At 38.7% G+C, this 15,146-nt stretch overlaps 1 protein-coding gene across 2 annotated transcripts; it reads right to left on the minus strand.

The window, feature by feature from the left end:
* Nucleotides 1-86: 86 nt before the first annotated feature.
* On the minus strand, nucleotides 87-15,146 carry LOC137181303 (protein shisa-5-like). 2 transcript variants are annotated; one of them, XM_067586905.1, is made up of 5 exons: nucleotides 14,838-15,146; nucleotides 13,076-13,229; nucleotides 12,216-12,346; nucleotides 2,925-3,185; nucleotides 87-2,423 (listed from the first exon to the last, which is right to left on the minus strand). In XM_067586905.1, exons 1-5 carry the CDS (start codon nucleotides 14,902-14,904, stop codon nucleotides 2,233-2,235), a joined length of 804 nt encoding a protein of 267 aa, XP_067443006.1. In that variant the 5' UTR covers nucleotides 14,905-15,146; the 3' UTR covers nucleotides 87-2,232. The 2 variants fall into 2 exon arrangements, with proteins under 2 accessions (XP_067443006.1, XP_067443007.1); XM_067586906.1 differs by having other exon boundaries at nucleotides 2,931-3,185; nucleotides 14,838-15,138.

Below are 15,146 nucleotides of genomic sequence, written 5' to 3' on the forward strand. Positions count from 1 at the left end.
TCCCTTCTGTCTTTTTATGTGTATATGTAAACATATAAGTGCACTCTGCATGATCAACTTCTATGCTGAAAATTCAATAACCAAAATTGAGGAAAAACAGAAAATATATATTTTATTGAACTCTGCAGAATAAGTGGTGGGTTTTTAACAAAAATAAAAAGTACATAAATTCTCAAAGTAGCATCAATGGCAATTATTTTTGAATGAGAAACACAGATGGAAGAATAAATCTCTGCTGGTATTTTTTTTTTTCATGAAGAACACAAATGGCTATAATCCACACACACAAATAAAAATACTCCCAATTTAAGTCACCTTGAAGAATCAACACTGGCCAAGAGGACTGAAATCAAAGGCAGAACACATTTACGAAGACAGACAAAAGCAAGTATTTACTTCGACAGACGAATCACTCGGTCGACGTAAGAAACACAGACATGCACATTACAAAGATATGTGAGCACATTAGGCTACTTTCAATAGCTAACTTGTGGTCATACATCAGTAGATAAAACAAACCACAGCCCAGATTTGACTGAAAATCATTCTGAAACCTGTACCCTTGATGAAGACACATCAAAATGGAACATGTTAGATACTATCTTCTTTGACCGCAATAAAAGCCTAACTAAAAGAAGTAGAAAAGTCAGGGATTTCAAACAGAGTGGCTCAGCAGAACAAAGTCTGTCCTGTCACATGAATTGTGACTGTACTTCTCCAAGTTGAGCTGGGTAACATGAAAAAAGGTCACTTTTGCAGAACTATTTTCATGTAATTCCAATCAGCAGAAAGCAGAAGTGGCGGCTTTGTAGCAGGAAAACAGGCAACAAAGCAGAGCAGAGCAAAGAAGGCTTCTCGGTCAAGTTTTTAGATTTGAAAACAAAAAAATTACTTATTCAATCCTGACTGTTATAAACACAAAGGTGACGACAGTTTCCAGAAGAAAAAAAAAGAATTTGAAAGGCAAATAGCACAATACTCAATAAGAAAATGATGACCTTTAAAGATTCATAACATGCACAGGATTGGGTTCTAACAAAAGCTGAAATTCATCTAGACTAGATTAATGGCAGTAATGTTGAACACGGCACATTGCAAAATCTTGAGGCTGTCTCAAGTGAATGAAAGCCTTTAAGAGGACAGCTGAGTGAACGTAACACAACAGTAACAGATTTTATGATGTACAGTTTTGTTTGAGTCATATGGTTAGGAAGGCACAATTGTTTCTTGCATTGTGTGAACATGCCATGTCTCTATGTGAATGTTTGGTTGACTGAAAAAAACAAAACAAAATCACCTTTGGTTATTTCATTCAAAGCTGCCGATGCATTTCAGCGCGTGTGCAGTTGGACAAATGAAAAAAACCTGAGCAAAAATAAAAAGAAAGAAAAAAAATGTCATGCAAAATCCCCTTTCTGCATGAACACATGGAAAATAAAGTGAACTTTCTCCGTGTGCATGGCTTAGTTTTTTGAGTTGACATGTTATATCTTCCCTTTTGCTGGGAGGTTAATAGAACACCTTTTTTCCTGAACACACCGTATTCACTCGCTGGCAATGATATGAATCATATACACCATAAATCCTTCAGTAGGAAGATATAACACAGATAATGCTTTATACACCTCACAAAGCACCAGGCACAAAATGTAATGTTAGACAGTGTATGAAAAAAGGTTCAAAGCACTTTATCAGTGAAAAAAAGACATTATGGTTATGAGCGCTGAAACTCTTCCAACATTTGACCACTGAGTCTGACTCCAATCATTTTAGATGGATAAAGAGCTCAGACAAATTCGGCTTTTACAGTATAGACTCATAATAGGAGGGAGATGTTGTGGCATGTTCAGAAGGCAGACAAATGACAAAGCTACTCAATCTACTCTTTAAAAAAAAATCAGACTCAGTGGCTTAATGTTAAATTCACCAAGATGACTAAGATGGAGCCACAAAGAAACTGTTAAAAAAAAATCTCACCACTTGTATATTGTAAGTCCATGCAATACAAGCCAAGAGGTATCAACATTTTCACTTGGCATCTCTTCCGACAGAACAGATGCACTACATCAACTGCAAAACGTGTCCTAACATTCTCATATTTAACCACTAAAACACATGAATCAAGATGCTCAAAAGCAACTCGCATCTCTATTCAAATTACACATTTCCAGCTCTACCAGGTTCCAAAATGTTGCAGCACACTTTAAGAGGCTGAGAGTTTGTCACTGTGGTTCAATATCCAGTCTTCGGTGGTGCTGCAACATAATCCGGGTTATATGCTGGCTGGGCAAGGAAGTCTGGTTGGGCAGGTGGAGCGTTGGGCTGTGGCGGCTGCACAGGAGGCTGTGGAGGGTACGACGGCTGGCCGGGGTTGAACGCAGCCTGGCTGTAAGGCATTGGATTGGGAGGGTAGACAGGACCGACTGGACACAGAAAGAAAACATGGCATGAGTATGAAAGGGCTGTAAATGCTTTGACAGTAACCACAACTTAAGTTCTATTGAGCAAAGTGACCATTTTTCCTATTTTACAAGATCCAGACATAACCCAACTTTACACCAGCAGCCATTATTCCACCTCCACGTCCGGTTGCAGCTATTCTGAAGCACCAAAATTGCATCATGTGTTTGCTATTTAAAGCCTACGCTGTGATGTGTCATTACCCCATTTTAAGGGTGCTTTTCTACAGTATGCTGGGTGTTCCTCAAAAAAGACTGTAATCATCTAATCATCTGTAATGAGAATGTTCATTTCTGTCTATCTTTTAAATATCTGTAACCCACAATGCATCATCCACAGTTCCTACAGTAAGTTTAACGTTCTTTGTAAGAGTGACTACATTTGACAGTGGGGTGAGGTGAGTTGGCTTTTGTTAGACCTTTGATCAGACCTGTAACTCTTTGTCAAGGTTATAAGGAACATACACTCACTGGCTTCCTGATATGTTGGTGGTGGTCCTGGTGTGAAAGGTTGTGCCGGGTAGGGCACTGTGGGCATGGGCTGAGGCCCATAGCCCTGTGGCACAGGTTGGCTTCCGTAACCTGACTGGACTGGTACAGGCTGGTAGGGTGGATACTGGGCCCCCTGGTAGGACTGGGGATGTCCAGGTGATACCATTGGCTGCTGGGGGTATTGCTGAGGAGTGGTGGTCATCACTGTGGTGTGGGTGGTGGTAGCTATCACAGCTGTGAACAGAAACAACACAGAAACAGATGAGTAACATACCATGTAAAACTTGGTAGGGGGTTCAGTCACAGTTTCAGATGAGGTGGGAGAGTACAACTGAGGAAGGAAGTGTTAACCAGATTAAAAGGTAGAGTCAGCGATTCTAATCCAATACATTTTATGTCAAATTAAGCAAATATCTCCATAGCTGTCCGTTCTGTGTGTGCGCTGAAAAAAAATCTTGTGTCCATACACAGCACTGGCTCTGTAAATGGGCATATAAACACAGTGGCTCAGAGCTATCCACACAACACTATTCCAGCCAATCAGCAGGGGGCGTTTGTGCTCGTGCACAGATCAGGGGGAAGCCATCAGCTGTCTATGTGAGGACATCAAAGTCTCCTGTCTCCAGCACCCGTTGAATGGTGGGAGAGAGAGGTCGTAGCCAGTTTACATAGCGAGTGTTTTCTCATGGGACAGATACACTTCCATTTTATTAAATGTATCAATCCACACTGAATCCGAGACAGTCTCACGGACACCCCCCTGTATTTTTTTACACTCCAAGTCTGTTCTGTTGTGTTTAGTGAAGCATAATCTGAGCAGGCAGCTGTTGAAATCACACAAATATCCCGCTGTATACGTGTTTTCAACTTATTAACTGTATCAATGAATCAAGAAATACAAACACTGTTGATTTCTTCCTGTGTCTGGCCGCTGTCCTCTCAGCTCATCAGGAGCTGCAGGTGACAGACAGCTGCTTCTGTGGACAGAGACGTTGAACGCAGGTCGAGTGAGAAGTGGGGAGGCTGCAGAGAGTGTGGATGGACTGTTGTGCTCACATGGGACGAAAGTTTTTTTTACACTCATGATGATGTGTCAGAGGAACAGAAGTGACTCTACAGCTGATGCATCGCTCTGAATTCCGCTATATTCCTCTTTTGGTTATCAACAATCTTTCTCCAGAATGACTGACTCTACCTTTAAACAGCATTTATTTTCAGAGCATGACCACCAGCACAGAGTTCACAATGGTAAATACAAAGCACTGCGACAAACAGGAAGTTCAGATTTACACAGAGATATCATTGTCTGTTCCTCAAACATGCTGCAAAACATAAACCATTATTTCTTCATTTATTCAACTTTACCAACCTGGCAGGGAGAGCTGAAGCTTGTTTTAAGTAAAGTTAGTTTCTATAATTGTCCTGTTCTATGAATGTTACTTAATTTGGTGTCGCTAAAATTCTTGCATGGTCTTTCTTCATTTTATTTTAAATGGAGGAGGATACAGGAGCTCCAGGGTGTAATTTCCACAGGGGAAACTTTTCCAAATCAGTGTTTTTGCACCCCTCATTTTTACAGTTTTAGTTTGATTTACTCACTAAGCTCTCAAAACGGTGTCCTCTGACTGCCCTGCTGCCAAAATCCAGTCAGGAGAAGAGGAAAGTTTGATAAAACTGTCCAGTCATATTAAGTTATTAACTTGTCACAGGAATTTAGCTTCATTAGCTGAAGTGTGTGCCATGTGGACTTTTTTGCCCTGGGTTTTGCCCTTCAGGCTGCATACAGTCTTACAGATGTTGTTGAGTCCGTGTGCAGCCTGAAAGGAAGACCAGCAGATAATACTTAGGTTAAAAAGAGTAGACCACCTGTACATTTATTCTATATTTTTATTTATAGTTAATAGTAATAGTAATAGTTAGTGGTCACAGTATATAATATAATAGTAATAATAAAAGGAGACTAGAATTGAACATTAATCAAAGATGAGGCAGTAAAGGCCAGGGCTTTTTTAAGTAAAAATACAACATCATAATTTATGCTACCATTATAATGGGAAGTATGAAAACCAGCTACTTGCTAGATTTATATAAATCTATATAAATACAAACCCACCTCTTGCAAGGAATTTTAGTGTTAACACTTGAAGTTTAAACCCGTCACTGGGCAACTTAAATGAAACAGAGAGACAGCATTGTTTAAAAAAAACCCTGAGGGAAGAAAGATGGGCGTGTGTCAGTCACTTCCCCACCAAGTTTTTTTTTCCTAACAGAGTGGGAGTCATCATGACCATTTCCTGTAAATGACGTGGGATGGTCTTTACTTTTCTCCACTGTGGTTGTCGTGGAAACAATGAGTCACACAAGGTGGAGCCCTGACATTCCTGGATATGATCCCGACATGCAGCAGCCGCAGTCGGGGGAATCCACATTCTTGCTGTGGTTTAGCCTACTGCTCTCTGCCAGAGCTTATTCGTCACTGCATGGCAAACTATAACGAGCTGGCTAAAAAACCGAACAGACAGGAAGTGCAAGAGGTGAAGTATTAAAAACAATGTGCAGTGCAAACACAAATAACCACAGAGCTCTCGCGCTTTTGTCTAATCTGGGGCATTTCTAAAGAAACTATTTTAACAGTGGACATAAAAATAAGTAATATTCAGTCTATGTAGAGTGAAGAGAAGAGGACAAAAGCAGAATGCTCACAGTGGAAATGAAAGACTCCAGAGCAGTGTATGCGAGCTGTCTGTCCCCAATTTCACAGAGCTCATAAAAAATATGGTAGGGAGGCTCAAATGCCAACGTTTTCTCCGTATATGTACAAAGTCACTGCAAGCAGTTTGCATAAATGTCTGTCCTCAAATACTAAACTGAGGATGTCAGATATTCAGCCCAAATTATGTAGGTAACATTTTACTGAAAGTCTCCCTATTTAGCACTTATTAGCAGTATATAAACCTTTAATAAATAGTTTATGACAGACTATAATTCTGTAATAAGCAGATATAACAACATTTATAAGTATTTATTAATGTACAGTATGACACACTATGAAGACATTTTTTATATTAATACAACTGTGTTTTACTATGTTGTCATTCATTATCTGTTTAGCAGCATTTAGTTTAGGCTGACCACAGGAGGAGTTACAGTTGTTGACAAATACAATGGCAAACACTTCTATTACATTAATTACATTAATTAATACATACTACATTAATTACTATGTCTAATATCTACTGACAACTGCATTATAGTGTGTTATAAACCATTTATTAGCTATTTATATACTGCTTATAAATGTTAAATAGGGGGACTTAAAGTAAAGTGTCACCTTTCCTTCATTCCAAATATGTTTGCCTCACCAAAGCACATTGTCTTTAGTCTGTCTCTCTGCAGGCAGACCACTAAATTGGCACCAGCCACCTGCCTAATGCTGGTAAAATATGCAAGTGGCTGGTAGATTTGCTTCACTCACTAGTCATTTGACCAGTGGACAAAAAATTTAATTTTGCACCCTGTCTGTAGGATTACTCAATCTCATAGTAATGAATGAGATTTGGTGGACAGTGGGAAAGGAAGAACTGATTACATTTGGTTATGATCTGGATGTGAGATGTGGACAATTTGCAGGTTGAAATGAAATGAAACTCAAGGCTGCAGTTTGATAGCAAACCCTGTGGGAGTGTGTGCAAGGTCATAAAACAAAAGCTTAGTTTCTGAAGACTTAGTAGTCAGACTTAATGATAGGGGGCTGGCGAGTTCGATTCTGACGTGTTGCCTCAAAAACCTTAAACTCTTATGGAAACACAACAGCTGCTTGCAAGCAGAAGCAGTCTGCTTGCAAGCAACACTAAAACCTCAATGTCTGCTGCTCAGAGCCTAACCTGCCCAGAGGAACATCAGATAAGACAGACACTAAGTACAACTTTGTGGCAAATACATGGGGAGAAAAGGACTATTTTTGATGTATCTACGCTAAAGGCATGGGATAGAAAAAAAAAGAAATGCAAAGATGAGTGTTACTGTAATGAAAGTGTGAACAAAGCTGTACCTAGTAGTTCCAGAGCTACTACGTTAATACTGGGAGTAACAAAAAGCTGAATTAATTTGAATTAGATAAGACTGGTCATATTCTATATTTTTGTTATTGTTAATGCCTGCTGCTCACAAGCCCACTGGTTCCTGCTGAAAATGTAAATCTTTTAAAACGGCTCACAGATATACACAGAAATGCCACACTGGTCAGAATATAAAAATAGAGTGTCGAAAAGCTGAACACAGGTGGTGAAAAACAAATTCACAGGTTCATTATGACATCTATTAAGAGAGACTTTGCATTTCTAATTTGGAACTGAGACATCATCTCCAAAAACAATAATAATGCACGTGCCTTGTTTGCTACAGTCAACAGGCTAACAAACCCTCCTGTGTCTCCTGTGTCCTCTGGACTTCTATCCAACAGGGCCTGCATTGAATTTGCCTCCTTCTTCCCTGACAAAACTCAGAAAATTATACAGGCATCCAGTGCCTCCACATAAGGTACAGGACATGTGTTGTTCCTGTGTCAACTTAAAATCAATTCAAGTGGTATGACACAATTTAATCCGATCAACCATAAAAACCTGGAGGACATTATACATCTGAAATCCTCCTCCTGCTGCCTTGATATTCTTCCAACAGGCTTTTTCAAAAATGGTTCTAATTGCATGGCCTCAGATCTTCTACAAATTGTCTCTTCTCTATGGTGTCTTCCCACAGGCCCTGAAAACTGCCGTCATCAAGCCACTCTTAAAAAAGAAGAATGTAGATGCCTCACTAATGAACAATTATAGGCCCATATCAAACATCCTATTTTTAAGCAAAATCATTGAAAAAGCTGTTTTTCATCAGCTGAACAATATCTTGGCACTAAACAACTGTTTTGATGTCTTCCAGTCAGGAGTTTCCACCACACCACAGCACTGAGACTGCTCTTGTTAAGGTCTTCAATGACATACACTTCAACACAGACAGTGGCAGAAATTCAGTCTTATTATTACTGGATCTCGGTGCTGCATTTGACACAGTCGACCACAACATATTACTAGACTGACTCTAAAACTGGGTGGGACTTTCTGGCACAGTACTATACTGGTTTGAATCCTACTTAAAGGACAGGGACTACTTTGTGTCTATAGGTAATTACTCATCTAAGTGGACAAAAATGACATACGGAGTTCCCCAAGGCTCCATTCTGGAGCCTCTTCAGTTCAACATCTACATGCTCCCACTGGTTCAGATTGGAAAACAAAAATATGTCACCATAATAATGCAGACGACACACAAATTTAAATAACTATATCACCGGGGGACTATGGTCCAATACAAGCACTAAGTAAGTGCATGGAACAAATCAATGATTGGATGTGCCAGAATTTTCTTCAATTAAACAAAGACAAAACTGAAGTAATTGTTTTTGGAGCCAATGATGAATGATTCAAATTCAGTGCCCAGCTTCAATCGACAATGTTAAAAACCACAAACCAAGCCAGAAATCTTGGTGTAGTCATGGACTCAGACCTGAATTTCAACAGCCACATTAAGACAATTACAAAGTCAGCCTACTATCCCCTGAAGAATATATCAAGGATTAAAGGACTTATGTCTCAGCAGGATTTGGAAAAACTTGTCCATGCATTTATCTTCAGTAGACTCGTCCACTGTAACGGTGTCTTTACAGGTCTTGCTAAAAAAATTGATCAGACAGCCACAGCTGATTCAGAATGCTGCTGCTCAAGTACTCACTAAGACCAAGGAAGATCATATCACTCCAGTTCTCAGATCTTTACACTGGTTTCCTGTCTGTCAAAGAATTGACTTTAAAATACTGATGTTGGTTTATAAAACATTGAATGGTTTATGAACCAACTTCTTCTGCTATGATATGAACCATCCAGACCTCTCAGGTCATCTGGGACATGTCTGCTTTCTGTTCCCAGAATCAAAACTGAACATGAAGAAGCAGCATTCAGTTTTTATGCATCCACATATCTGGAACAAACTCCCAGAAAACTGCAGGTCTGCTGCAACTCTCAGTTCTTCTAAATCAAGGCTGAAGACTTTTCTGTTTGCCGCTGCCTTTTATTAAATCAAATAATTATTAATTTCCTACACTGAACTGTAACTTTTCTTCTTGTATCTTTTATGTATCTTAATTTATTTTAGCTTTTTTTTTATTCTCTATTATCTTATCTCTTTAATGAATGTTTTTAGGTATATTTAAGTGTCCTTTTATGGCGTGTTTCTTTTGCACATTATCTCACTGCTTTTAAAACCAACATCAGTATTTTAATGTTTTATGTAAAGCACCTTGAATTCCCTAGTTGCTGAAATGTGCTATATAAATAAACTTGCCTCACCCTTCCTTTCATTTTTAAAAACAGTCAAATAATTTCCATAAACAACTGGGCACTGTAGTTTTTAGCAAATGTCACTGAAACCAGAGTAAATAGTGTATTTGTTTACTCTATTTTCAGCTACAGAATTGGTGCACTAGTGAGTATTTACGGCAGCAGGACTGTTTATGTGGGATTGACGGAAAATAAAACACAGTGCCCATGTTCATCGTAATAAAGCAACATGTCACTCAGTGCAACACTGATGTGTTATTAACAGTTTTTTTGGACATTAATGTTGGTTGGTAATGAGGCCATCAGGCTCTAGCTACACAGACAATACTTGTTAGTAAGATCAATTTATTGTTTGCTTTGGTCTTTTCATGAGATTTGATGAAAATATAAATAGAATATCTTATTCTATGATAATAGAATGAGATGTACAGGAAACTCAATTTAACAAATCTATGTCCTAATTCATAGCACTGAATAAAAAAACAGGCCCTGACTTGTAAAACAGTGGTAGAAATTAAGTAAGGGCATGGTCCTTCAACTGGTATTCAAGTTTGGTATAAACTCCAAACAGCAATTATCACAGATGATTATACTGAGTCATCAACCTGTGAGATACACTGCTCACCACAGAAAATCACTAAAAAGACACATGAAACGCTGCACAGCAAGCCTGGTGACAACAAACACGAATCTCAAATGAGGAACTTCATTACTTCAATGAATAAAGTGTCTCTTTGTAACTGTCGTCAGTGTCACATAACCTTTTGCATATCTTTGTGATTTGAGGAACGTTCATTCAGTTTGTGCTCCGTGTCTCACTGTCGGTGTGTTATTAGTATAAGACCAAGCTGATGCAGTAATGAAAGTCATGCGGTGGGAGTGCCGACAGGCCTAAATGAGTCCCCTGATGTTCTGCTTTGAAAACTAGACAGACACATACACCAACACACTGGAAACCAAGAGTCTAGTCTTCTTCATTTATGCCAAGCAAAAATAAGAAGCTGCATTTTACGTAGATTGAGAACCTCAACAGCCACTCAAAAATGTGTTTGGTTTTGATGGTGCACAGGAAACCTACACATGTGCAACTACATGTTGCAGAAGCAGCAGCACACGACTACAAGCTGTCAATGGACTTTTTACTAGCTTAATTAAGTGTTAACTGTCTGTTAAGGTCATTATTTATGTTCTGGTACGTGCATAATTTGTCACTCTGGCCTTTCTAGAAACAAAAAGGTAACTAATACTAATACATGGGCTTATGTGTTAGTAACGTTTAGTGAAACACCTTAAACTTTCCTACAACTTTTTTCATCATCAATTAATCTGAATATTATTTTCTTGATTAATCAGCTAATTGTTTGGCCTAAAAAATTTCCAAAGTTGACATATTTTGATGTTTTTTATTGGCAAAAGTTTAAAAAACCCAAATATTCACTTTACTTTCATGCCAGATAAAGAAAACAAGCAATTATTCAAATTTGAGGGTCTGGAACCAGAAGATTGTTGGTATCTGTGCCTTTAAAATGACTTAAAAGATTGTTCAATTGTTGCTGATTCATCTTCTGTTACAAGTTTTTTTTCGTAAGACTCCTATTTGATTTAAAAAAAAACACTGATTACTAATCTCTAAAGACACCCCCTTTTCTTTGAAAGTTTGTGGTAGCATTTTCCTTTGATTGTCCACTGCTGACACAAAAATATACACAAAATCAGATCACTAAAATGTGTAAAAAGGAAATTGAGTCTTAGGAGATTCTCACATTACCGTGAGAAGCTGGTATGTGTCTTGAATAAGAGTTAATCTTAGGTTTGGGACTAATGTACAGTAAAGAAAAGAGTCAAGATGGGTTGGATTCAGATATATAAAGGGGGTCAGAGCAGGGTTGGTTGACCTGAGTCTGCAGAACAAATACATTCAGTGGTAACTTGATCTGTGTGTTATGCACAGAAGGTTGTATGAGCTACTCACTGGTAGTCATATCAGTGAACGTAAAATGTGATCCAGTAGATCGAGACTGAGATTTTATCTTTCTAATATTTCCACAATATAGAGAGGAAGTAAAAAGCATCAGAAATATACACAGAATATGCTGTATACTGTTGATGTTTAAAGCTTCTTTTTAAAATGTTTGACATGTTTTGACACATGTCACAGGCCTGAACCAACATATCATATCACTACCATTATTTTCAGTAAAATAAATTGAAAAAATGGATAAAATAGCTAGATGGGAATGTCTGTTTTTTGGGGTAGTACAGTGAATTAAATGGCTTACAGTTCAACATATTTCATCACTTTTCCCCTTTCACTTTCTATTCAATTTTCTGTTTATCTTTGACACCTGTTCAACTTCTTTTATATTAGCCTGCAGCTCAGACAGATCCAGGATGTGAACTTGCCAGGATCTGGCTGGTGAACTGGTAAATAATACAAACAGAGATATTAAAGGGATAGCGATGGTATACGGTGTGGCAAAATCTCTGGCGCATGTCTTCATATCGTCCAGCCCAACTATCAGTGAGTAACACACACCATCCTCCTAATTTATCAAAAAAATTGAACCACTCTGTAAGATCTGTTTTGGAAGCCAGCAGTTATTTTAGTAGCACCACTGGACTGCCAACACCAATACAAACAAAGTGAGGCAATCAGTGCCTCACTCACACAAAAATGTTTTGCAACCACATCATGGTACTTCCTCCTTTAAGTCTGCCAACTCGATAAATCAAGTCACAGTCAGTTTGAGCTCCTTCAACATTGGTTGTTGTAAATATCAACACAGTTACACACTTATCAAGCGGCCAGTTCTGTATCTAAAAAGCATCACCAACAACTATAGACTTCATTTTTCATTAGTGGAGGGTTACTTACGTCGGGGCTTGCGGCACATCTTGTACAGGCAGCAGCAGGGACAGACACAGCAGCAGATGGCAATGAGCAAAATGACGACAAATCCACTTATACCAAAGATCATGGGAAATGGTGAAGAAAAACTGGCGTCACTAAAAAAGAAACAAAAGAAAAATGAATGCAAAACTGTTTTAACAATGATGTTGTCTATTACCTTCAAGATTCAAGATTCATTTATTATTATTATCATTTTAAAACACAAGGTTGTATAATGAAATGTAGTTTGTAGTCCCTTTATGCTACTCACAAAAACAGAAATTATATAAATGCATTAATAAATAATAATTCAAGGGAGCTACTAACTGCTGCATCTGCATGCACCGCTGTTGCTATCTTACAGATCAATCCTACAGCACTCAGACCACCGAGGATAGTACACATTACCAATACACAATGTGTCATGACTATGCCTTTTGCATTGATTACTACTCAAAAACACACATGTCCAGTCTGTAAAATACCATACCCTAGTTCCATATCTGATGAAATTCACATTAGACGCGTAAGCCAAATATGTTTACTAATCTGATCGTGACGATGTGAAGAACAGGAGACTTCTAGTGCAAGCTGCTGTTGATTCACGCGTCAGCTTTATGCTGGTGGTCATGCACAGGAAGATGCTGCTTCCTGTGCAGGTGCTTTGTACTTGACTGCATGCTTGTTGCATAAGAGGCTACGTCATCACAGCTTTACTGTGATTACGGTAGAAAAGAACCCAGAAAAGTCTTTCTGTCTCACCACCACCACCACCTTTAAATTTAACACTGTCACACAACAAAGACAGAAATTCATTAGAGAGTAAAAAAAAAAGAGTAGAATACCAGTCATCTTGTTTCTCCTCAGTTAACTTCCAGAAAGAATCGTGACAGCAGTATCTGTTGTAGCAGTCACCACAACAAAATCCTGTTATGCATGACTTGGATGAGTGGTACGTGTTGGACACATCTCTGTAGCTCTCACAGTCCCTGGTCCCTGCTGTAACACATCAGAGACAGAGAGCACAGAGGAGGCAGGAAAGGTTAGTCTTGCTACCACTAGAGAATTGCATGAAACACACACACACACACACACACACAACTCAACCTGTTCATTTGAGACGTTCATATATTAACTTGATGTTCTATGTCTAGGAAAATCTGTAGCTGAAACAATTAGTTGATGAATCGATGGACAGAAAGTGTATTGACAGCTATTTAGACAATCACTTTAGTAATTTTACAACATTCCCCAGTTCCAGTTTCTCCAGTGTGAGGATTTTCTGCTTTACTTTATCATATATGTTAATACACTAAATATCTTTGGACTGTTGGTCGGACAAAAACAGCTATTTGAATATGTTGTTATCGGCATTTTTTGCTATTTGATAATAACAATAACAAGTAATAACAGCTCTTCATCGCAATCAATATTGTGAACATGGAACAGCTCCCTGACACTATGTGTGGCTATATGGGGCTTTGGTAGATAAATACATTTATTTGACAACAATAAAAGTACATACAAGACTGCAGCCACTCAGTCCTAATATACCAGTGCTTCCCCTATACTCATTGTGAGCACCGCTGCTAAAATTACACAAGATCAATAATATCAATGAGCTACTAATGATTTTCACTGGCACACTGTGCGAGCATGATAACACCCTCCGTTATCATGGTGGACCAGCTGCTCTTAAACGGAGAAGCGAGAAATGTTGGCTGCTGAGTATTTGCTCAGCCTCGGACGTTACATTATCCCAATGTTATATTATTATTATTATATACGTTATATCATCACTAATTGAACAAGGATGTTACAAGTTATCTAAAGTTACAGACCTGAATATAAATAAGGAAGTTCAGTGAAAACTACAATCTCCATGGCGACGTTGGTAACACTACCCATTCACATCGCGCGACAAAATATTACGGTGTCCGCGACATAACAAAAACTCTAAGTGCGCGAATGGACAGGGAAAGTGTCGAGCCAAGGTTTTTCCGTCGAAAACACGTAATTTCTGTCGAGCGACGTGCCACAGAGTAAACGGCCTCTATGGTAGACATGCCCTCATGCCCTCATGGAGATTATATTTTGTCCAATGAAGACATAGCAGCATCTTCATAAATAATCACACAACATGTACATGTTTTTTAGAGAATTTATTTTTTTTCCTTTTATATAATTCTATTTTTAAATGATCCGATTAGACTGAACAAAAGGTACATGGTGGTTAAAATAAAGTAATAAACAAGCACTGGCGATGACTAGTGAGTTGAAGCTGTGTTTTCACTCGGGAGTGGATCTTATTTGCTTTGTCAACCAATATTGACCTTAAAATCGTTAAATAAAAATGGACTGGATCCAGTTGGTTCTCCATTAGCCAGCGGTTAGTTAAAAAAAAACACAATGTTTGATCATCAAAAGGTAACTTTAAATAGACAACCCAGATCTCGGTTGCAAAGCAAACGTCACTGACTCACATCGCCCCGCTTCGGTCCGTTTCAGTTCCGTTTCAACACACCGAGCGAACGTTAAAACCCGCAGTAAACGGAACAACATGCCAGACGAACGAAGAAAGAAAGGACGTTTAAAATTCAAACTCACCTGATACAGAAGGGGCCAGGAACACACATACAACCAACAAAACAGCGGCGGACAGGCCTGAGGCCATAGCTACTCCGAGACTCCCGGATTCAGGCAGAGAACTGTGAGAGGAGGAGGAGGAGGTCTGAACTGAACCGGAATGCTCCTGAAAAGATCGTCTATACACACGGCTGCCTCACTCAGCCGTGGTTCCGCCCACATCTCCGGTTACTTAATGTTCTGATCTCGCTCAATGTATTTTCTCAAACAAGATTAATTCTCAAAAGATTAATCGATAATGACAATAATCATTAGTTGCAGCCCTACTTT

This window comes from Thunnus thynnus, chromosome 4, assembly GCF_963924715.1.
Source record: "Thunnus thynnus chromosome 4, fThuThy2.1, whole genome shotgun sequence".
Lineage (NCBI taxonomy): Eukaryota > Metazoa > Chordata > Actinopteri > Scombriformes > Scombridae > Thunnus > Thunnus thynnus.

Coding starts and splice junctions, on each gene's coding strand:
- LOC137181303 (XM_067586905.1), bottom strand. CDS start 14,904: ATGGCCTCAGGCCTGTCCGCCGCTGTTTTGTTGGTTGTATGTGTGTTC. Junction 13,230..14,837: donor CCTGGCCCCTTCTGTATCAG/GTGAGTTTGAAT, acceptor GATGTGTTACAG/CAGGGACCAGGGACTGTGAG. Junction 3,186..12,215: donor GATGTGCCGCAAGCCCCGAC/GTAAGTAACCCT, acceptor TTCTGTTCACAG/CTGTGATAGCTACCACCACC.